A 22,231-nucleotide genomic window follows, 5' to 3' on the forward strand; every position below is an offset into this window, starting at 1 on the left:
AGGGAAACGGCACAAGCCCCGAAGCGAGGCTTCATTTGGACACGCCCCTTCTGCTCGATAAGAGCCTCGGCGCTTCTGTGTCATAGTAACATCTCCACCATAATAGTACTAGTGTGGACCAGTGAAATTCCACGTTTCTCCTCCGTCGAACTGGACATTATAACCGTGACTTCACACAAACGTGGGATACACGAGGCGCAGAGACTGACAACATGAGAAAGGTGCAAGGATGCACGAAGTGTGTGAAATACCTGCTTTTCTTCTTTAACTTCATCTTCTGGGTGAGTCGTTTATCTCGGTATTAGGGGAAATTAAATGAAATGTTAATCATGACAGGTAGCAGTACTCTGCTAACCGCCGGGCAACATGGTTTATTAAACATAATATTATATTCTCAGGTTTATAACCAGCCTTCAAAAATCACTGTCTTTTCAGCTTATTTTTGCAGTAGGAGCAGCAGCAGTAGAAGTTATGAGAGAATTTAAGTCGTGTGTTAACTGGAGTCGTTGCTTTTAAGTTTGTAGCAGCACATATGTGATTGTGGATTTTTTTCCCTTTTCAATCAAAAATGAAAGTGTGTCGCAGTGACTCATTGTTTATTCATGAGTACCAAACTGGTTGTTTGTTGCAGGGATCTGTTATAATTTATAATTGTGTTTTATTGTCTGACTACACCAGACATGAATTTTCCACGCAGTCTAATATTTGTTTTTAGCATCTTGAAATTGTAATGGAGAGTCCCTTTTCAAAAATCCCTCTTCCTAAAACTAAAAAAAATCCCCCATGCTGCATGTGTTCAGATGCAAGTAACCTAAGAGTAAAATGAAGTGAAAGCACGAGCACAGCACTTCTGATGTTATTTATTAAACCACAGGGATTTTAACGTGCAACATTCCCACCGCAGACCTAAGAAGGACACAATACTGCTTCACCATGAAAACAAAAAAAGTGCATAATAAAAGAAAGTAATTTTCTGTACATTTGCACAACCATTTCCTGGCTGCTGAGCTGCTGTCACTTTGTTGTGACATTTCCTTCTTAACTAAGGTGTAGTCCATCACAGACAACCAGTTCCTTGGTTCACTTCTTAAAAAAGATTTACAAGCTTATGCCAAGAGGTGCATTTACATAAGAAATTTTATTTGTTAAAAGATTAGCAACAAGCAGCTATTTTATTTGTATTACCAAAAAAGAATAATACATTCCATTTTAAAGCCATAAGCAAAATATATCTGCAACACAAAAAATCAGACTGCGCTCTACAAATGGATTAATAACTGTACTCTATTATTACATCACATTTCTTGTCACATTTCATTTCATGTGATGCACACATCTAAATCAGGAATTGTGATGTAATATAGACTGCAATTATTTATTTGTAGGAAGCAGTCTTCGATTTATTTGTGTTGAAAACCTTGCTTAAAGCTTTTAAATGAAAAGTTAATTTTTGATTTTGTTATCAGTCACTTTGAACTGTTGTATTGTTTATTATATACAGATAACCTTGTGTCTAGACTTTGTTCATTAGTTGTTCATTTATGATTTACATTATTTTTAATTCAGATTTTTTTTTTAGGATCTTAATCACTATTATGTTGACTTTTTAGATGCGAGTGACCTCAGACTAAAATTGAGTGAAAGCACAAAATGGTACTTTTGATGTTATTAATTTACCATAATAGGCTCCAGGTCCCCGCAACCCTAAATACAGGATAAAGCGATATAGACAATGAGTAAGTGGGTGAGAGAGTAATTTACCATAGGGGAACTTAACGTGCACTTTTTCACTGCAGTCCTCAAAAGTTCATAACAGTACCGACTGCGTCACTATAAAAATGAAAAATTTTATAATAAAAATTTTACCCAAGTAATATTCTCTTGGGTTCTGCCTTATTTTATGTATATGTTCCAAGATAATAAACTTCATAACTATTGGTGTCTATTTCCTATGGGAAAATGTATCAGCTAAAAGATAATTAAAATCTTATCCAAAAACTAGCGTTCTTACTATCGTTTTTGGTTTCAAATTTGGTTGGAATCCACCTGAGCTTTTTACATATTTTGTTTGGGCCCTTAAAACAGTTTAATGTTTAGCCAACAGGCAACTAGTTTACCCGTATGGAGCAGCGCATTGCAGCAAGACAGGAGGTAATGAGTATCTTCATGCAGCAGGTCACATGTCAAGTAAAAATAGCTTTTATTTTGCCTATGACTGATGGAAACTTCATGGTTGATTTCAGAGCAGGTTATCTTGAAGCTTTTGCTTTAAGGCGTTAAGCATTTTCATTTAAAAGAATCATAGTGGTCTTACAGAAATTTTGATCATCAATAATATTATGACCACAAAGTGAATAATAATGATTAGCTTGTCACAATCGCACCTGGAAGTGGGTGGAATATGTTAGAAAAGTGAACATTTTTTTTCTGTAGTTGATGTGATTAAAGCAGAAAAAATGGGCAGCAAGAGTAAGGAATTGAGTCAATTTTACAAGGACCAAACTTGTAATGGTCAGCCAACTACATCAGAGCAGCTCAAAAACTTGTAGAATGTTTATGTTTTGCATTGGTCACTATCAAAAATGATCCAAGAAAGTAAAACAGGTAGACTGTTGCCCGGGTCATGGATGATTTGCAGTATGTTGTGTTTCATGCTTTGTAACTGCAGACCAGTCAGGGTGTCCAGGCTGAGCCGTGTCCACTGGCAAATACACCTACAATGGGCACATGAATGTATGAACTGTACCCTGAAGCAGTGAAAGAAGCTGGCCTGATCAGATGAATCATGGTTTTCTTTTACATGCTGGGCTGGGTGCATGTGGGTACTACGTGGCTGGGTGCATGTGGGTCTCTTACCTCAAGAAGAGATGGCACCAGGGTTAATAAGGCATGCCGGCAGAGACAATGTGATGTTTTGGGAAATGTTCTGGTGGTAAACCTTGGGTCCTGCCATTCATGCAGATGTTATTTTGACATGTAACACCCACAGTACTGAAATGTTGTTGTGGGCTAAGTATACCCTACCCCTTAATAGAAAGGATGTTGCCTAATTGCAGTGGCTGCTTTTAGCAGGATAATGCACACTGATACACTGTAAAAATGGTTTAGGGAAGTTTCGAGGAACAAAAAAACGAGTTTGCAAGGTTACCTTGGCTTCCAAATTCTCCAGATCTCAGTCCAATTAAGCATCTGTGGTATGTACTGGAAAAACCACCCACCTAAAATTGTTACAGACCAAGTACACTTGTTTATGGTAACGGTATTCACTAATGTCAGTGGTCTCTTTTAGCAGAATAATACAGTCTGCCATGCTGCAAAAATTGTTGAGCATTAAAAAAATGCACCCACCCTCTGGTTTGGTGCTTAATTATTACCTAATGAAGTGATCACATTAGGTTTGCTCCAGTGGTCAATGTAAGAATGCTGTAATGAAGGGTTTTATTTAAGTGTTCGGTTATCTCTATACTGATGTCCAAACAATAGACAGCAATGCCTTTGTCTCAAAATTTGAATGATAAAGTGTACTGTTGTCTTGGCTGCTTGGCATAGAGACCGGGTGGGGGGAGCACCAGAGATGGAGATTTCCAGCAGCAGTGATAGAAGCGGATGTGAGACTGGCACAGCCTGCCTGTTGATGATGACTGTTGGGGGAGGAGGGAGGATGACTTTAAATGAGAGGTTTCCCGTTTGTTCAGGCTTAGAGTAATACTGTTTTGTTTTGTACTCTGTGAGGAAGAATCAAAACCAGTAGCCAGCTTGAAATTCACAAACACTTGACACACAGTGAACCTGGTAATTAAGAGATTAGTTAAATGATCCAAGTTTGAGCAGGAAAAAATCCCAAACTGTGCTGGCCAATAGTCTTCCATGCTGGATTTGAACAGCCTTAAACAAAATGGTATTTTTTATATTCAGGCTTCTAGAAAAACAGAATCATATTGGGTCAAACCGTAATATAAAGTCTGATCTATTTCAATGACATTGTATGGCGACTATAAAGTGGGAAGGGGGTAGCTTAGTGGTTAAGGCATTAGACTAGGTTAGGAAGGTCTTAGGTTCAAACCCACAACCACCAAGTTGCCACTGTTGGGCCCTTAACCCTCAACTGCTCAGGTGTGTAATGAGATAAAGATGTAAGTCGCTCTGGATGAGTTGCAATTATACGTTGCAACACTGCAGAGAAAATCCAGTTCTGCTTGGGTTAAAAACTTGTGTTTGAAATCCTCCCACAGTCGGACTAAACAAATACCGTAAAACTGTTTTAATAGAGAGAGCAAGCATAAAATAATAATAAATAAATATATCTTTTGAATATTTAAGACTTAAGAACTGTGAGCGGTTAATGCAAAAGTAATAGGTTTGAATCTAAACTTAGGTCAACTGCTTGTCAGTATTATTATTACAGAAAAACAGGCAGTTTTTATTTTGTTAAGGGCAACACAGTACTGTTGGTTTATTAGAGAGTTGTTTACATTTATTTGCTGGTGCTATTGTAACCAGAAAGAGAGGAATATATTAGGTAGCAAGTAACCAGTCAGTTCTCAAAATTGATGTTGTTAACAGGGAAAATGGCTTAGACTTTGACATGGGCTTCTTCAGGACATCATGCATGTCTTGTTGGTCCAAGAAAGGAAAACAGGTGAACCGTGAAGTTTTACTGATGCAGAGGAAAGGCTAGCTTTAGCATACATTTCTAAAAAGTTAATGCTGACCATGATGGAAAAGTGTCAAAACAGACCATGCATAGCAGCTTGCTGCGTGTAAAGGAAGTTCTGATGAAAAAAAAATAAAAAACATTTTTGTCCAGGTTTTGTCACATCATGTGGATGGCATGGGGTTCACGTGTGTTGCATACCTGAGAAAGACCTACCTGAATGTTGTTGCTGACTTTTGTGATGACACTATTCATTAATGGCAGTCCATGGATCAGACTTACTTAATACACCTCACAAATTACTGGCCTTAACGGATTTTTTTGCTTATGTCATGCTTAGATATTTTTAGCTTTTTGCAGATTGGAGAGGAGTTCCCTTAACATTAGATGGCTGGATTGGTATAAAGCACACAATACAGTATATGTTGAATTTAAAAAAAAAAAAAATTTTGTGTCCAGCTCGCTGGTTCAATGGTGTTTGCAGTGGGACTGTGGTTAAGGTTGGATCCTAGTTCAGTCTCATTATTTCAAGAAGAGGGAGCCCCTGCAACCTTCTTTTATGGTGAGTAACATACAATTTTAATATGAAATCTTTAAGCAAAGGATTTTCAATTAAAACAAACTTGCTGGTTGAATAAAAGTAACTTTAAGTTAGAATTTTCCAGGGGTTTGATTGCAAATGTAACCTTGTGGCCTTGGGGTCAGCTCACAAAGCACCATCTTTTATAGTTTGTCTTACATGCACTGCAACAGTCATTATGCGTGTGCTGTTATTATCATCAAAGAACAGTGAGCCACTGATATCCACTAAAGAATGTCTGAATTCTGTACTTCTACAAATACTACAAATCTTCATCTATCTGCTGCATGTTAGTTAAATTTCAATATAATGATTGAAAGTCTTTTGCATACCACACTGGAACCCTATTTATATCTTTCTGTAGATTATCTGTAAAATCTACGGTGTATCCTAAAAACTGGAACCGATGAAAAAGTATCAAGAAGACCAGAGAAACCAACTTTTCATTCAGTGTTAATGGCATTAATTTTTAAACATAAATATTAAACGTAAGGCAACTATATTGACTCCCATTGGTTCATGATTTTTCACACACCCAGTGTACTTTTTCCATCGTGTATACTAAATAAGGTGCATTATGCTACCAGATAGTTCACCTATTAATAAATAGTGGAAAACACCCTAGATGGGAAGACATTCCATTTCATGGCACCATGAACACATTTGCAAACTTATTTACACTTAAAAGTGCCAATGTTAGTATATAGCAAACCTCCCTAGAGGCATGTTTCTCTAAGGTTGGAGGGAACTAGGACAAAAAGCACACAAGAGGAGGGGTAGCCTGCAAAACTTCACAACGACAGTACTATGAACCCTATGATAACGGCAGTAAGATCAAAATCCTCAAATAACAAACCTGTCACAAATGCTTAAATGTCAAAAGTAAGGTATAATTTATTCATTTATGCATTTATATAGAGATGATGTCTCTGTATAATGATATGAATATGAACCATGTATAATGACTGGACTATTGAAACTGCTTTACTGCATAGCTAAACCTCTGCGGTGCTGTAATGGGATAAAAGGTCACTATTAGGCTCTTTTATGGAGAAATACCCTTACTTTATAAATCCAGTTAATGGTTAAAGGCTATTTCTCAAAGGACATTACACATAGTAGTGCACTGAGTAACAATAGAATCATTTTTATTGACTCTGCTCAGTGCTCTCTCAGAGGAATGGAGGACTGCTAAACAAAGAACCACAGGGCTGTGGACCTCTAACTCTTGCCTCATAAATCGTGATCTGTGGTCCATTCATGTCCAAGTATCAGACAGGTGGTTTTAGACTAGTTTTACTCTTATATTTGGCATTTTTAAGGTTTCAGTTTGACTAGGGGCTGTGGTTTTAGAATTGCATTTTAAAGCTACTTTATTATCCTAACTAACTACTAGACGTCTGGCATATAAAGACTGTGAATACAAAGAAGGGCTTGTGGATACTGTATTTGGATTGCAAATGCACTTCAGGATACTGTACAAATCAGACCGACATATCCAATGAGAACTACATGTAAAATGTCGAGCTTTTTGTCTTAAAAGGAAAGATGGTGGTTTGTGGTTGTGGGTGTGGTTGTAAAGTGGTGCAAATGTTGTAAAGGTGCATTGCCAGATAGAGTGCCTTGCAAGAGTATTCACCGCCTTGGTATTTTTCATGTTTTGTTACATTATAACCTGTAAATTAAACTTTTTTTAATCTGAATTTTATGTAACAGATCTGTACAAAATATCTAAGTTGTTAAGGTTAAATGAGAAAAAATATATATAAAAGAAAAAAATCTAAAAATTGGCATGCGCATACAGTATGTATTTACCCGCTTTGCTATGAAGCAAAGGGCAACGTTCTAGTGCAACCAGTTACCTTCAGTCCACCTGTGCGCAGTCTAAGTGTCACATGATCTGTTAGTGTTTACACACCTTTTCTAAAAGGCCCCAGAGGCTGCAACACCACTAAGCAAGAGGCATCACACCATGAAGTCCAAAAAGAGCTCTCCAAACAAGTTAGGGACAAAGTTGTTAAAAAGTACAAGTCAGGGTTTTAAAAAAATTCCAAATGTTTGATGATCCCCTGGAGCACCATCAAATCCATCATCGTCAAAGAAACATGGTATCACAAACCTGCCAAGAGAGGGCCGCCCACCAAAACCTACCGACCAGGCAAGGAGGGCATTAATTAAAAAGGCAGCGCAAAGGAAGGAGCTGCAGAGTTCCACAGCATCAACTGGTGTATTTGTGCATGGGATCACAATAAGCTGTACACTGCATAGTGCTGGGCTTTATAAAAGAGTGGCCAGTAATAAGTCATTACTTAGTGTTAAAAATAAGAAGGCATGTTTTGAGTTTGCCAAAAGACATGTGGGAGACTTCCCAAATGTATAGAGGAACGTGCTCTGGTCAGATGAGACTAAAATTAAACTTGTCAGCCACCAACACTGTGTGGCGCAAACCCAACATATCCCATCACAGCAAGAACACCATCCCCACAGTGAAACATGGTAGTGGCAGCATCATGCAGTGGGAACGTTTTTCAGCAGCAGGGACTGGGAAACTGCTCCGAGTCAAAAGAAAGATGGATTTTGCTAAATAAATAAGATATTCTCGAGCAAAACCTGTTTCAGTTTGCATGTGATTTGAGACTGGGTGGAGGTTCACCTTCCAGCACAAAAATGACCCGAAGATTACTGCTAAAGCAATACTCGAGTGGTTTAAGGTGAAACATTTAATGTGTTGGATTGGCCTAGTCAAAGCCCAGACCTCAATACAATTGAAAATCTGTTAAGATTGCTTGAAGATTGCTGGTCCAAGCGGAAATCATCCGACATGAAGCAGTTTTGCCTTGAGAAATGGGCAAAAATCCCAGTGGGAAGATTTGGCAAGCTCATAGAGACTTATCCAAAGTGTCTTGCAGCTGTAATTGCCGCAAAAGGTGGCTCCACAAAGTACTGACTTTATGGGGGTGAATAGTTATGCATGCTGGAGGTTTCGGTTATTCTGTCCTATTTGTTTTTTGCTTCACAATTAAAAAAATCACATCTTCAAAGTTGTAGGCATGTCCGGTAAATTCAATTATGTAAACCTTTAAACAATCCATTTTATTTCCAGGTTGTGAAGCAACAAAACATAAATAATACAAAAGGGTTAAAGGCACTGTGCAGTATGTACCAAACGTTCTTGCGGCAATGTTTTATAATGTTCTACATAAAATGACAGTAGCCAGTGCATGAGACATTGGTGTCAACAATTCTGAAAACACTGAGCTAAATAACTGGAATATTCATTTATTTGAAAATAGAATAAGTACTATACTAGTGCAGTAAGTAGTGTTGCCTCATGGCCCTGAGCTTAGATTATTATCCATGAGGAGTTTTGCATATTTACTGGTGTCTGTGTGCTTTCGCTTTAAACACAAAAATGTGTTGGTGGATGGATTGACTATTCTGAATTGCTTAAATATGGGAAGTGTGTTAAGAGTGCCCTGGGACGAAGTAGTGTCCCATAAAAAATAATACAATAAAATAAACACTGATAATTTAATTATATTTTCTTTTAAAATATCAAAAAAACTCAAACTAAAAATATATTGCCAAGCCCATCATCATCAAACTGAAGTGCTACTGGGTAGCTAGCACGTAGTAACTTAGTTTACTGTGACTTACTTGTGGCTTACTCTAATAAATTTGTGGATTTCATTTGTTTTAATCAGGAAAAAGCATATATAGACTGTGTTGCAATCCTGTTAGCATATTGACTGTGTTAATGTATAAATATTACCAGACCGTTTATATAAAATAGCAATAAATTAATGACCTAAGTTCAAAAAGAAAGTTCTTGTATGATAATGCAATGCCACTATAAATAGTTGGCTGTTTTTCCATTTGGCCACTTCTGTCTGCTATGGAGCTCATTGTGTTATTACAACATATAGAGTGGTGTCATTTCTATGTTACTGGTACTCACTAATTTTCATACTTTCTCAAAGATCTCAAAGAGATTCTAAGAAAAAAAAACATAAATTGCTCTGGCCATATGCACTGGGAAGCTGTTTATCCGATTAAAAGATATAAATCTTAATCTTTATGATATAAAAATTAAACTGGTATCTGCTTCTTGTGTCAAGTTTTCTGTCCCTAAGGCAGTCAGAAGGAAAAGGAGCCTTATTTTTTCAGCTCTTATATCTATCTTGAGCTCATATCTAAAGGAAAACAACAGCTCGGTGTCTTTCCAGAGTTTTAATTAGTCTAGGAGTAAAGTGACTTAAGACCTTTCTTAGCAGCCATCTAATATACATAGAAAAATGTCTTTGCTTCCTTTTTATATATCTGCAGCTGAGATGTTTTTTTTTCTTTTTGTTCCTACTTGATTTTGTTGGAAAGTAGAAAACAAGACAGTGAGGCCTAATTCTTATTAAAACATATTTATTTTACTTACTGGAAGAACTCTAGAAAAAATAAGAGATCACTGCATTTACTCAAATAGCAACATCTGGAATGTCATCATGAGGAAGTTGGATGGTCAGAAACCATCAAGCAAATTTGAGCTGGTGGGAGAGCATGCCAAAACGCATGTAAAAATGTCATTGCAAATCGGGCTTATTTATTTGGCCAAAGCATTAACACAATTCCTTTACCAATTATTTAAATTTTGTTTTATCCAAGTTATTAAAGCTCTGCAAACATTGCGTGATCTTGGGTTATTGTGATGTGTTTTGATGTTGTCATTTCCTTTAAATATACACTCTAAATAACAATAGTTATATTTGAATTTAGGATAAATATTGTCAGCATTTCACAAAAAATTAAACAAAACTGTTCATCTCACCAAAACATGCATCTGTAAGAAAAGAAGAAAAAAAACATAAGGAACTGATTATTTTGCAGTGGTCCCTTTTTTCCCACAGCTGTATAAGAGGTTTAAACTGTAGAGAGCTAATCAAGGTAGTTTTATACTTCTGTTTGTATTTCATAGTTAATTAGTTTCGGGTTTAAGCACTTGCGCAGATAAATGGAAAAAAAAACAGAAATCTTCAGGGTGATAATCTAGGTGTCACTTTGCAAATTGGCGTATGAAGTTGATGCCATCTTAGCAACAATGTCTTCAGAGAGGTCCTTTAAGTGTCCTCAGAGGAATTTCCACCAGGAGCACAGACTTTTCTGTGACCTGAGGCTAGAGAGAGAATTGTTGCTATGGAGCATGCATGATGTGATCACTAATGTCAGAGTGGATAAGGTACAACAAGTGAGTTATTTAGCAAGAGGTCATTAATGAAGGAAAAAATGCTCCTGATTTTAAATACTGCAAACACACCAGTTATCCAGTAGTAAAATAAATTATGTATAAAGAAAGAATACTGCGATGGATTGGTGCCGCTTCCAGGGTGTACCCTGCCTCCTGGGATAGGCTCCAGACTCACCATGACCCTGCATATTATCTGGTTAATAAGGGGAGAAAGCGGTATGGACGATAAGTGAGACTGGGTGAAGAAAGAATAAAGGAAATTCATCAGTTAAATTCAGCTTATTTAATCCAAAAGGTATCTCACCTGATAGTGCTCAGTTCTAACTAACCTAACTGAGTTCTGTAATCTTGGGTTTGGTGTATGAGTAAAAATGTGTAAGCAAAAATCAATGGGTTAGGAAATTCTAGGATATAGATTATAATACTACTATAACTAGGCAATTGTGTTGTATTCACAAAGACTGGTTTGTGCTGCTCTGTGTCAAGAAGCTTTTGACCTGGTTTTGTGGTGCTTATGGTAAAAAGAGCCCAGTTTTACATACACCATCGGCCTGTAGTATGGTTGAAACCAGCAGACTCACTACTGCTTGGATACTTCTGCAGTCCCAGGTGACAACATTTATTTATACACCGGGGAAGTACATATATTCAAAGCGAAACTTATTCTGCTTATCCGTCAGCCGTTACCCACTAAATGTTTGTTCCATTTATTTTCACTTCACCTGTTCCCCTTTTTTTATTTTATTTTTAATCAGGAGAAAATTCTGAAGATTTAAAAATCTTAGTGCTAGATGATATCTCTACTAAAGTGGTTTAAATTATTTTATTATTAAATAATTTTCATAACTCATTACCCTTGTTTTATTCAGCCAAATTTACTTTTCATTCTACTCAGTTTTGTGTGTCCATGTCAAATATCAGCAAATGTTATTTTTCCAAGTCACCCATCTTTTACTGAAATACACACAAATGTGCAGTTCTAGCATAGATGTATAAACGTCATGTTGCTGCCGCCTTCCGGTAAGACTTTGAATTGCACGCATACCTCATTGGAAGGAAATTAGGACAAAATTTGCTATTGTATGACTCTCTTTTCTGTTTCCAGTGACGTATATTATCATCGGAATAGGAGCAACCATGATGATTGTGGGTTTCTTCGGGTGCTGTGGAGCCGTAAAGGAGTCACAATGTCTCCTGGCACTGGTGGGTAAGAGCTGTGTAGTGTAAGAGCTCCATTAACCTCAAGTTTCCTATACAGTCATGCTTTTTTATATTTGGCTTAGAATCCAGGAAGCAAAATTATCTGTGCTGTGTATCTGGGATTACTTGGCATAACTGACACCCCTGTCAGTCAGACACTAGCCAATAATTGTTGTCTGTGAGCTTGTGTATGTAGTTCCTTCAAATGTGTTATGTTTCTGGAAATGTAGGTTTGAAAGTACAGTGGAACCTTGGATTGCGAGTTACTTGGTCTGCGAGCATCTTGCATGATGAGCAAAATTGTAAAAAAAAATTTAAATTAATAAACAAGCGAGGTCTTGACATACAGGTAGAACTTATGCGCTCTGTCTGCCGAGCATCACGTGATCACAACTGAGCCAATGGTTCTTCTCTCGCGCCTTGTCTCACAGGATTATAGGTAATCGTGTCCCACGTCTCAGTGCACCTGTGTAACTCGTATAGTCAATAATGTAAAAGCAAGTGAGCAAGTAAAAGCAAGTGCCATTAGAGAGGTCCCTTATTAAAGTTTTAGTTTCCAGAGTCTTTCTCTGTCAGAGAGCACTAATTCTGTCTTACTTCAGCTTCAACCACGCACGCACGCACACGCACACGCACGCACACGCACGCACACGCACGCACACGCACACACACGCACGCACACGCACACACACGCACACACACACACACACGCACACACACACACACACTAATGGAAACACTGCTCTGTCAAGATTCTTTTTAAAGGTAAAATGCAGGTTAATTTGTTTTATTTTTATGAATATTTTTGGGTTGTGCAATGAATTATCTGAGTTTCCACTATTTCTTATGAGACAATTCGCTTTGATATACAATATGATAGTGCTTTGATTATTGTTTGAAAATTATGCTCTCAATCCAAGGTTTGTTACTGGTTAGTAGCTGTTGTGCGATTTGCTAGTAGCGAATTGGCTGTCAACCAAATTAGGAGAAAATAAGTTTAACAAAGCCTGAGATTAATGTTGACTTTCTTGTCTTTTTTTTTTTTTTTTTAGTTCTTTTCCAGTCTACTTATCATTTTAGGGGCAGAAGTGGCTGCAGGAGTTTTTGGCTTTTTAAAGAAAGAGGAGGTAATTTACATAACATGCAACATCCTAATACTGTTGCATCTTGATGCAAATGATATCTAATAAACTTGGATGCTTTGTTATACGTTTTTCAGATTATTCAAGAGGTTAAAGACTTCTATAAAAAAAATGGCAACACCACATTAACCGTATGTCTACTTCTTTATTCCTAAACTACTACTATAGCTGCTTTACTCTAGGATTACTCCATGCACTCCATGCATTCCTTGTGCTTGTTTGTTTAGATGTGCTGTAAAGGCTCAGAAGGAATACCTGACACATCACTGTGTTCTGATGGCAACAACAAGGTACTGTGTGGTGATGACTCTTATTAGGATAAACTAGTCACTGAAAGTTTGAGTGAAATGTGGGGAACGCTTCAAGACTTTTAGCAAATGGGACCAAAATTAACTTAATTATAAGTAAATATAATTATAAATTATATGTCCACACAGAAATATAAATATAAATTCCACACGAACTTGCAATCAGAGTAAAACAGCAGAATCTACCCAATTACAGCACAGCATCAAATATTGGGAAACGGGGCTAAATGTCAGACAGTACACTGTGGCAGACTGCCTAAGAACAGTAAGAGCTAGTGCACAGAACTACAGACTTGGTTTGTGACAACACTGAATAAATTATTATAGAAACTATAGAAGGCTCAGACATGGCTCCCCAAAGAGCAGATCCAGAAATATACCACATATAAACAAAACATCCTGGTAACTGAACTGTACTTTCACATTGAATCATTGAAATTCAGTCCAATACAAGATGATTTATTTACAAAATAATACACGAAGGTTTAGACTGGAGGCATCTTTGTTCCTATCTCATTCTATGTAGTCTCTTAATCTATACTCATTTTGTTAGTCTTTATCTTTATTTTGCATTAACATTATCTTGTCTATTTACATGCTTTTTAACACAAAGTAATTCAATGTTATTTGGACACAGGATCTACTATGACCAACTACAATGGTGTTTATGTAAACAAAAAGACATTTTAGATAAATAATTCCTTCGTTTTAGCAACATGAACCTTTTGTTAAGTCCAGCAGATGGCAGTGATAGCCATGCTTACATAAGAGGTATGACAGTGACGTGTGAAGTGGGAAAGTGAACAGATTCTGAGATGTGCAGACCTATCAACTACCTTTCCTTTTTCGGTCCCCTGTCTTTGCATGGCACTTGTTCATAATGAACAATGTTAGAGCATTTTAGGGCCTGATTAAGTCAGATGCATGTAATCAAGAAAGAACCGCAACTAAGGCCATTATTTTATTTTCCTCAGGACTGCCTTGAAGACATACAGTTATTTTTCAATGAAAAACTCTTCATCATAACATGTACGGGCGTTGGCATTGCAGCAATCCTGGTATGTACATGTAACTGTCTGTGTATAGTGCTGTAATGGTAAATGGTATGCCATGTGTGTTATCATTTTAACACATTATTGTCTTTATTTACAGATAATTGGCATCATTTTAAGTATGGTCCTATGCCGTGGTATTCAGAGCAACAGAGAAGTCATATAGTTGCTCAAAGGCATTCCAACTTCAGAATGACCCACCCTGAACCACCTGTTCGGACCTCACTGACCCAAAAACATTTAAAGACTCACATAGTTTAGTGAAGATACTATTGCAGCTAATTCTTATGATTCTGTGTTTCTGCTGAATCCCAACCCCATTGATTCAGTATAACTAAATGAACATGACTTTACATCATTTTGTGTACCTAGGAAGCCAGTTATTATAACCTGATTTTCATGATCAAAGCAGAGGAGCTTGGGAATTTGTTTTTCTTCTCCTTCTATGCATTATATAAAATGACTTATAATGTAAATATTATATGTAAAGGACAAGTACTCCTTCATTTCTGTTGATGCTTTGGAATGTTATTTAGTGTGCAAATGTTAATGTTTGCTGTAGTAATGCATTCTATTTAGGTAATGTTTATTGTGTCTGAAGTTAGTACTACCATATTACAAAAACATGACTTGAAGATGGCATCAACAGCACAGTATTGCGTGGTGTGGCATGAATAGATGAACAGACCGGTCACCCAGACATAATGTGAGAATGGTGTGACATGGGATACCTTTGCCTGGAAAACTGTCAGTAATTGCTGGTTGCCACTTACCCATATTGATTTTGAGTAGACAAATATAAATTAAACATTAGCTTTGTACAGGTGAACACACAAGCAAAGTTCTTTATATACACAAGCACAACTTGGGTTAACTGATTGATTAAAGGTACAGTAAGTTTAATCACATATCCAGTATGGCCTAGGCCTTTACTATGTAAGGAGGCTGTGACTGAAATATGCTAAATGTTGAAATTTAGGGATTTAGTCTGTTGTCTAAAGCTCAAATGAGCAATGTTTTCCATAGCATGTGTTTTTATAACTATTTCTAAATATGAGCTGCATTAAAAATAAAAGTAGTCAGAAAAGGAAACTTTTGTACTTTATTTTGAAGTGTTTTACAAATATCACAGTACAAAATTAATTAGCAAATGATAGGAGTCTTAAATTTGTTACTGAGTGAAAGACCATTTATGCTGATTAGTAACAACTGATTAAAAAGTGTCATGATATTTAACATTAAATATACATGTTAGATTTTAATAAAGCTAGATGCAATTTACACTAAACATGTCTTGCCATCTCTCACAAACGACACAGGGACTTTATGGCCTTCACATTTCAGGAATATCAACATTATACAAATCTGTTTTGCTTAATACAGTTACAATTGTATTTGGTTGGCAATCAGTTTTATGCAGGGAAGCTGCATTTCCACATTAATCCGATTTTTGTGGACTTTTTTTTTTTTTTTGCGCCACCAAAAGTGATGTCAATATTTATCATTCTTATGGTAAAATAAGCAATACTATCAAAGTGTGCAGTGCATAATAATGGAACCCACCACTATAAAATAAAATCATCTCAGTGATGAGGAGTAAGGGAAAATATTAGAATGTTGTGGGTTTTTTGGTTACTGTTAATTGTATTAGGCAGTTGACACCACTACCTTAATCATAACATGCTTTATCCAAAACACATTTTGTCAAACAATACACGTTTTGAATAAACTGCTCCACAAAGTAAATATTCCTCCCCCCCTGGTGTCACTTACTCCCTTTGTGCCCAAAACCTCATGTAGTTCAGAAACATTAAGGAAACTGTTACAGCTACCATCTGAAATATTTACCAATAAACAAAGTGATTTTCACCAGTACAATATTAAATAATTCATGAAAACACAAATACTTGACTGACAAACCAGATACTACATAAAAAATGAAGTTAATTTTAAAGATAGTGCCTCCATAGTGACACCATCCTCCCTCACTGAGGGGAACCACTTGCAGTGTGGCATGTGGGGCACAATGTCTTTCTCTCTCACACACACCCCCAACAAGTGCAAATTGTTGGCCACAGCTGCTTGAATTAGCATATCAAACAGGAAGTGCAGTAAGGCTGGAAAATAGCTCAAGAAACAGACTTGCTGTCATTCACCTCTAACTGTTATATGTGATTGTGTGTTTCTCATGTCCTTAGCACTGGTTAATTTGAAGCAGTGTAAAAGACTTGCTTAAGGAGACAGGAAGTTAAATTCTCTCTGGCCCAGAATGAATTCACCAACTCCAACAGAATACATAACTTGAGCAATGCCAAAAAGAGGTGCAATGACAAGCACCCTGCAGCCTGACCCCTTTAGGAAAGCAGATGGTCCTTCCTTTTTCATGATCTTGCTATAAAAACAAATGAGCAAAATAAAGATCAGCCACAGGCCCATTACCAACCACAAACAGTTACAATAAGACTATAAAAACAAAAATTAAATAATCATGGTGCAGAAAAAATTCAAATAATTACCTCACACAGTCAAGTACTCCATTATAGGTCTCTTCATTAGCACCTTTGTTCAAGGACTGAAGCCTTGTTTTTACCACTAAAACATGAACAGGAAATGAGCGTAGGTAGAAACAGGAAATAGTAGCGTAGAGAAAAAAAAAGAAAAAAAAAAAACCTTACTCACCATCACATGGGTTAACTGCCACTGCAGCTGTTGAACCAGCTACACAGCCAGCCATGAACGACCAATAGAATGGTGCCACATCATCTTCAGAACGCTTACCCAAACGGTTAATGTTAGCAAAAAGCGGGAAGTAGACAATAGAGAAGGGCACATCTCTGGAGGCAAAAAGAAAAATTACACCAATGGATCACAAAAGTGCTGATAATTATTCAAACCAAATGTCTACTACATCTAGTACACATGTGCTAACCTCATGAGTGTTGCTCCTAGCCCTTTGTATAGACCTTGGATGCCCTCTGTATGTAGCAGCTTTTTGGCAATTTGTGTTGCAGACACAGTTTGGGCAGCAGTACTTGGCACCACATTATAGGACCGGCTTAGAACAGCATTTGTCTGAACCAGCTTATTGGACGCCAAAATACCAGGCATTCTCTGCTGAGCAGCTGCAAGGAGAACAGTGATGTTAATTACACCATTACATTTGTTTTTTTTTACTACCACAGTATAAACTAGTAGGCATAGAAGGGTGCTGCCACTATTTCTTAGCTTGGACTTAAATTACATGAGCAAAAGCTATAAACTTACATAGTCTTCCAGCATCTTGTAGTTGAATTTTTAGCATCTCCATAGGAGTGGTAATGATGACTTGGCACATGCCTGCACCACAACCTGCAACCATTTCTTTAAACACTGACAACCCCTTCCTGTAAAAAAACAAGTGTTTTGTAAAAACAATTACCAAGGGATGAGGGATGCTGTATCTATGAATCACTGTTCCCAGAATTCCTAAAGCGCTGCTTACCCATCCCTGGAAAGATGGTGACGAAAGAAGTCATTAGCTGCCAGTTTAATGGCTTTTTCTGGTGTGACAAGGGCAAGATTCACTGCAGCACCTAGAAGACAAAAACACAGCGAGTCACCCAAAAAAGTAGCAACAGATTTACCTTTACAAATTTTACGGAGCACCCATTCCCCACCACCATCATACCAAAGATGTAAATACAACTTTGTTTAATACAAATAAAAATCCATATTAGTAAATAGCCAATATTATATGAGCAAAGCTCACATTACAATGGAATGATCATGGAAGGGGAATTGGTATAATAGAATTGAGAACCACTGAACCAAAACTTATTTTATTAGATTATTGTACAAAGTAAATAGATAGAATTAGACTAAGATTAGAAACTTAAAAGAAAACAGGCATAAATTAAGGAAGTTAAGTGTTTTTAGTTTAAGGTTCCTCTGCATTAAAGAGCAAGGGACAGAGAGCAGATAATGTATAGCCATTTATGTATAGAATAAAAAGGAAGGTAAAAGAAAACAGAAATCTTAAGATGGTCATACAGAAGTATGTAGTTCTACAGTAAGACCAAAAGGAGTTAGTTATAGTAGACAAGAGAGTCAATAAAAAAATAAAAATAAAAAAATCAGAACCTACTTAAAAAAAAATTATAAAAAAAACTTATTTAACAAATAAAACACATTGTGCCTAATTGTAATAGAGCAGAGTGGAAAGAACCATGATAAATGATTTGCCTCCAGCGTGGCTGCGCCTTAATCGGCTAGCCTTCACTATCCCAGGGGGGACCCATGTCTGTAACATGAAAAAACACAGATGCAAACAAACAGCATTCCTCACATCAAGTGGCAACCCAATAAAAACATGGGCTGTTATGCTCAAAGTTTTGCTACCTCAAGTTCAGTTTATTCCAGAACTACTGTGTAAAAAATAAATAAATAAATAAATAAAATTAAATTTATAAAGAATTTCTAATAAAGTGCATATCTTGTAGATATAGTAATCAAATGTATGAAATTTAATGGTAAGTGAAAGAAAAACTTGGTAGTCACTGCACAATTATGGTCTGTACATCTGCATAGATACATGTATGTACACTTTCTACATCAATCCATCTTACCAACTGCTGTAAAAGTTAGCTGTAGAGCAGCATAAAACCAAGTAAGGATTTCTGCCTTCATGACTCACATGCAAGTGGATTTAACCACAGCTTAAATGTTAAAGTACAGTTTGTCACAAAAGTACCCTCACTCAGGGGAAGTAAAACACTTAAAATAATATGTAATTATAAACACCAGACATGTCAACACCAGTCTATCATCAGTGGGATAGATGACTCAACGCGTGTTTACCAAGAAATGACAACCACGTAGATTATAAATAAAAACCTTTTTTGCTTTAAAAAAAAAAAGAAAAGAAAAAAAAAAAAGTGTCGTCCCACCCCCATGTTTGGATACTTTTGTGAGACCCTGAAAAGCCACATACTACTAGAGCACATATTCCTTAATAATTTGCTGTTAGCATAAATACTAAATATAGAATGAATCTTACCTCTGTACACGCCAAAGTACCCCTCTGATCGCACTGTTTTGACTAGACAATCCATCCTATTAAAATAAATAAATAAAAATGTTAAACAACTGGATTCAGTATTCCAATACCATGACTCAATATAGTCATGCTCACTTATACAACAGCAACCTGGGAATTCCTGGGGAAATTTCACATGTTCGTTCAGAAGCTATGGACAACAAAACCTGAGACAACATCTATCTATGTTTGCAATTCCAGTGAGACGAGACATTGGTATTTTAGTGAATAGACCACAAGGGGCTAAATACACACTGAAGTCGACTTTGTCATTGTCAATCAGGGAGTGGCTACAAGGGGCCATGAATATCAAATGATGTTTTGTCATGGGTGCAAGAGGGACGAGCCATAGACTAAAACAGATACAAATACTGGAATAACAGGAAATACTGAGAGACGTTTTTGCTTACATGTTCTTGTAGACCTGATGACCTTGTCTCTGATTCTGGAGTCGAGTCTTAGCCAGGTCAATAGGGAACACACAGGTGACACCAACAAGACCAGCAATACCACCATTAACAAGCTTGGCTGGGAGGCTAAGCAAGAAAATGAGGTCAAGGTCACTCCCACTCATAAATAAAACTACTGTCATAGACAAGGTGGTTATTTACAGATGATCTGAATTACAATACTACGTAAAAACGGTGATAACTTTTAATACATACCTAATCTGCTGCTGAGACATTGCGAAATATTGGAAATGTGGATGATTAGCAGAAAAACACAATGGAAATGTTTGATTACGTAGGATGGGAAAGTTGACTGGCCTGAAAATAGACAGAATAAGAGCAAAAAAAAAAGGAAGAAGAAGATAAAACTATTAGTAAATACTCACTTACACACAGCTAAACTGAGCGCGTGATGAATTACAGGAAGCCTGGGTATCAAGTTTGGGCTTTTTAAACAATGTGTCAGTCTGCCATCTTTAGCTTGTTTTATATATAAAAATCCCCAATAAATCGAATGCACCATGCCAAGATTGTCGATGGCAGTTACGTTAACTATCACTTATAGCCCGCTAAAACCAAAAGGCTAACCCTACCCGGAACTCTACATGAAATTTGCGATTCGCGCGCCATTTGTTCAATAAAATAATTCTAACCCAGACAACGCCCCCTTCAGTCGGGGGCCAGCAGCGCAAGCCGAGCAGCTAATTTAACCTTACATTCCAACAACCGTTAGCTCGCCTTCAGAAAACGGCACATAGACGATATAGTCACCTTGCTAGCATAGCATAGTTTAAATATTGCATGAGAGACGCTCAAAACAATTTGTAACTGTCTGGTGTTAAACTAACGTGTAATTAAATTAACACTGCATAATAATGTTGGCACGCTTCAATGAATGATGAATATAAGACAACCATGTCGAAGCTAACATGCTAGCTAAGAAGCTTTCTTATTTTAAACAGAAAAACACAAATGTGATATAAAATTCTTCCAGAAATAGCCTACATAAAAATGTAACATTATGACTTACGTTTATAATCGACTGTAAAATCACCGTCTGTAGTTAAATATTAAAAGACGCCGAAACCCTATACTTCCGCTTCTAACACACGGAGAGAGTTTGAATGAGTGGCTTACTGGAAAATTCCACTGTCTTTTAAAAGAGGGGGAGGAGTCAACGGGACACGTAAACATACTGTAACCAATCAGAACCTTTATATTTGCATATTTACAGAAAAATGGCTGACTGCCGTCATAGAGTTCATGTGGTGTCAAATTACTGTGTCATGGTTTTACTCATTTTTAATCAAGATTAGTTATTTCTTGTTATACAGCGCCGAAGGTGGATTAAATTTTTACCATTTAAGACCAATAATTTTGATTTTAGCACATTACTATGTGTTTTAGGCGTCTTGCTTTTATAGTATTTTCTAGAAGGTTTGCAGATATTTCTGGATCTGGGATGGGCGCGGTCTCAAGCCCGAAAACTGAACCTTTTAAAGTCAACGCAAAAGTTGACAAGCTTTATATACAAAGACCATTAAAATGCGTAAAATATGTTTAATAGCACATTAGTTTCTTCACGAGATGTAATCAGTCAGCAGATTCAGGAAACACTTAGATCAATTCAATCTCTTTACCGAGAAATAGGTCATAATACACAGCATCACACTTCCTTAAATAGCACAGGCATCATAGTCACAATGCTTCCAGCAGTCCTCAGCTAGAAAGTCATATTACAGTACATTTGGTAGTGTGTCACAGAATTCTGGGAACAGTGATTCATAGATACAGCATCCTGTGGTCATTGTTTTTACAAAACACAGGAGCAGGTTGGCGGTGTTTAAAATTACAGTTGCAAAATTAGTTTAGACTAGTATCATTTAACAAAAAACACTAATTATTTAACTTTGTCTGCTTTTTAAGCCTTCAGTCACCATATGGAAATCCATTTCAGTTGGGAATCCAGTATTGTGCTACATGTCTGGCCATTTTCCCTATCAGGAATGTGGTGAAACTACCAGGCGGCATCAGGCACTGGGGGGCTATAGTGACTCTTAATGGAATGCTGAGAAGTCACATTCCATCACTTTTATCAACATCAACTCTTAACTAACTTCTAACTTGCTAAGTGAACTTCAGGGAAAAGGAGTACAAGGGCAATTCTTTCAAATAAGTGTAGCGCTAAAGAAAAAGAAAACTATGTCATTCAGGAAAAGTGTGTGTGAATTATGGCCATTGTCTCCCCAGTTGTAGCTGTAGGTAACCTTTAGAATGTAACTTGTAACTGGGTCAGTGGAGTTTTTTTTCACGTATCATCTATGTCGCACAGAGACATCAAGGCAAGACCTCTCAACTCAAAATGGCAGTTCTGGTCCCTTTTTTCTCTTGTCATTCTTAACCTGCAGTCTGAGTGCGGTTGTTTACAAAGCTGCAGTTGGCCTAGTTATTTTACACACTTACTGTCATTTCTGTACATAATATCAAGTATTTTTATTTACCAAGCAACAAACACATCACCAATTTTTTTTGCATG

The 22,231-nt window shown here is 36.9% G+C and overlaps 2 protein-coding genes across 3 annotated transcripts; one reads left to right on the forward strand and one right to left on the reverse strand.

The window, feature by feature from the left end:
• Positions 1-29: 29 nt before the first annotated feature.
• tspan2a (tetraspanin 2a) lies at positions 30-15,264 on the forward strand. The gene is made up of 8 exons (XM_053498065.1): positions 30-281; positions 5,114-5,216; positions 11,576-11,673; positions 12,723-12,797; positions 12,890-12,943; positions 13,040-13,102; positions 14,095-14,178; positions 14,273-15,264. Exons 1-8 carry the CDS (start codon positions 213-215, stop codon positions 14,336-14,338), a joined length of 612 nt encoding a protein of 203 aa, XP_053354040.1. The 5' UTR covers positions 30-212; the 3' UTR covers positions 14,339-15,264.
• Positions 15,261-20,834, reverse strand: slc25a55a (solute carrier family 25 member 55a). 2 transcript variants are annotated; one of them, XM_053498063.1, is made up of 10 exons: positions 20,726-20,834; positions 19,912-20,013; positions 19,657-19,782; positions 19,208-19,263; positions 17,654-17,744; positions 17,437-17,555; positions 17,102-17,294; positions 16,852-17,006; positions 16,689-16,764; positions 15,261-16,564 (listed from the first exon to the last, which is right to left on the reverse strand). In XM_053498063.1, exons 2-10 carry the CDS (start codon positions 19,929-19,931, stop codon positions 16,405-16,407), a joined length of 996 nt encoding a protein of 331 aa, XP_053354038.1. In that variant the 5' UTR covers positions 19,932-20,013; positions 20,726-20,834; the 3' UTR covers positions 15,261-16,404. The 2 variants fall into 2 exon arrangements, with proteins under 2 accessions (XP_053354038.1, XP_053354039.1); XM_053498064.1 differs by lacking the exons at positions 19,912-20,013; positions 20,726-20,834 and having other exon boundaries at positions 18,394-19,263; positions 19,657-19,749.
• Between the last annotated feature and the right edge of the window lie 1,397 nt (positions 20,835-22,231).

The sequence above is a fragment of the Clarias gariepinus genome, chromosome 6 (assembly GCF_024256425.1).
Source record: "Clarias gariepinus isolate MV-2021 ecotype Netherlands chromosome 6, CGAR_prim_01v2, whole genome shotgun sequence".
NCBI lineage: Eukaryota > Metazoa > Chordata > Actinopteri > Siluriformes > Clariidae > Clarias > Clarias gariepinus.

Excerpts from the sequence above, each read along its gene's own strand:
- slc25a55a (XM_053498063.1), bottom strand. The coding sequence starts at position 19,931 with ATGTCTCAGCAGCAGATTAG. Across the intron at positions 17,295-17,436 it reads ACAAGATGCTGGAAGACTAT|CTGCTCAGCAGAGAATGCCT; the intron begins GTAAGTTTATAG and ends TTCTCCTTGCAG. Across the intron at positions 17,007-17,101 it reads CTAGGAGCAACACTCATGAG|AGATGTGCCCTTCTCTATTG; the intron begins GTTAGCACATGT and ends TTTTGCCTCCAG.
- tspan2a (XM_053498065.1), top strand. The coding sequence starts at position 213 with ATGAGAAAGGTGCAAGGATGCACGAAGTGTGTGAAATACCTGCTTTTC. Across the intron at positions 282-5,113 it reads TCTTTAACTTCATCTTCTGG|CTCGCTGGTTCAATGGTGTT; the intron begins GTGAGTCGTTTA and ends TTTTGTGTCCAG. Across the intron at positions 11,674-12,722 it reads CACAATGTCTCCTGGCACTG|TTCTTTTCCAGTCTACTTAT; the intron begins GTGGGTAAGAGC and ends TTTTTTTTTTAG.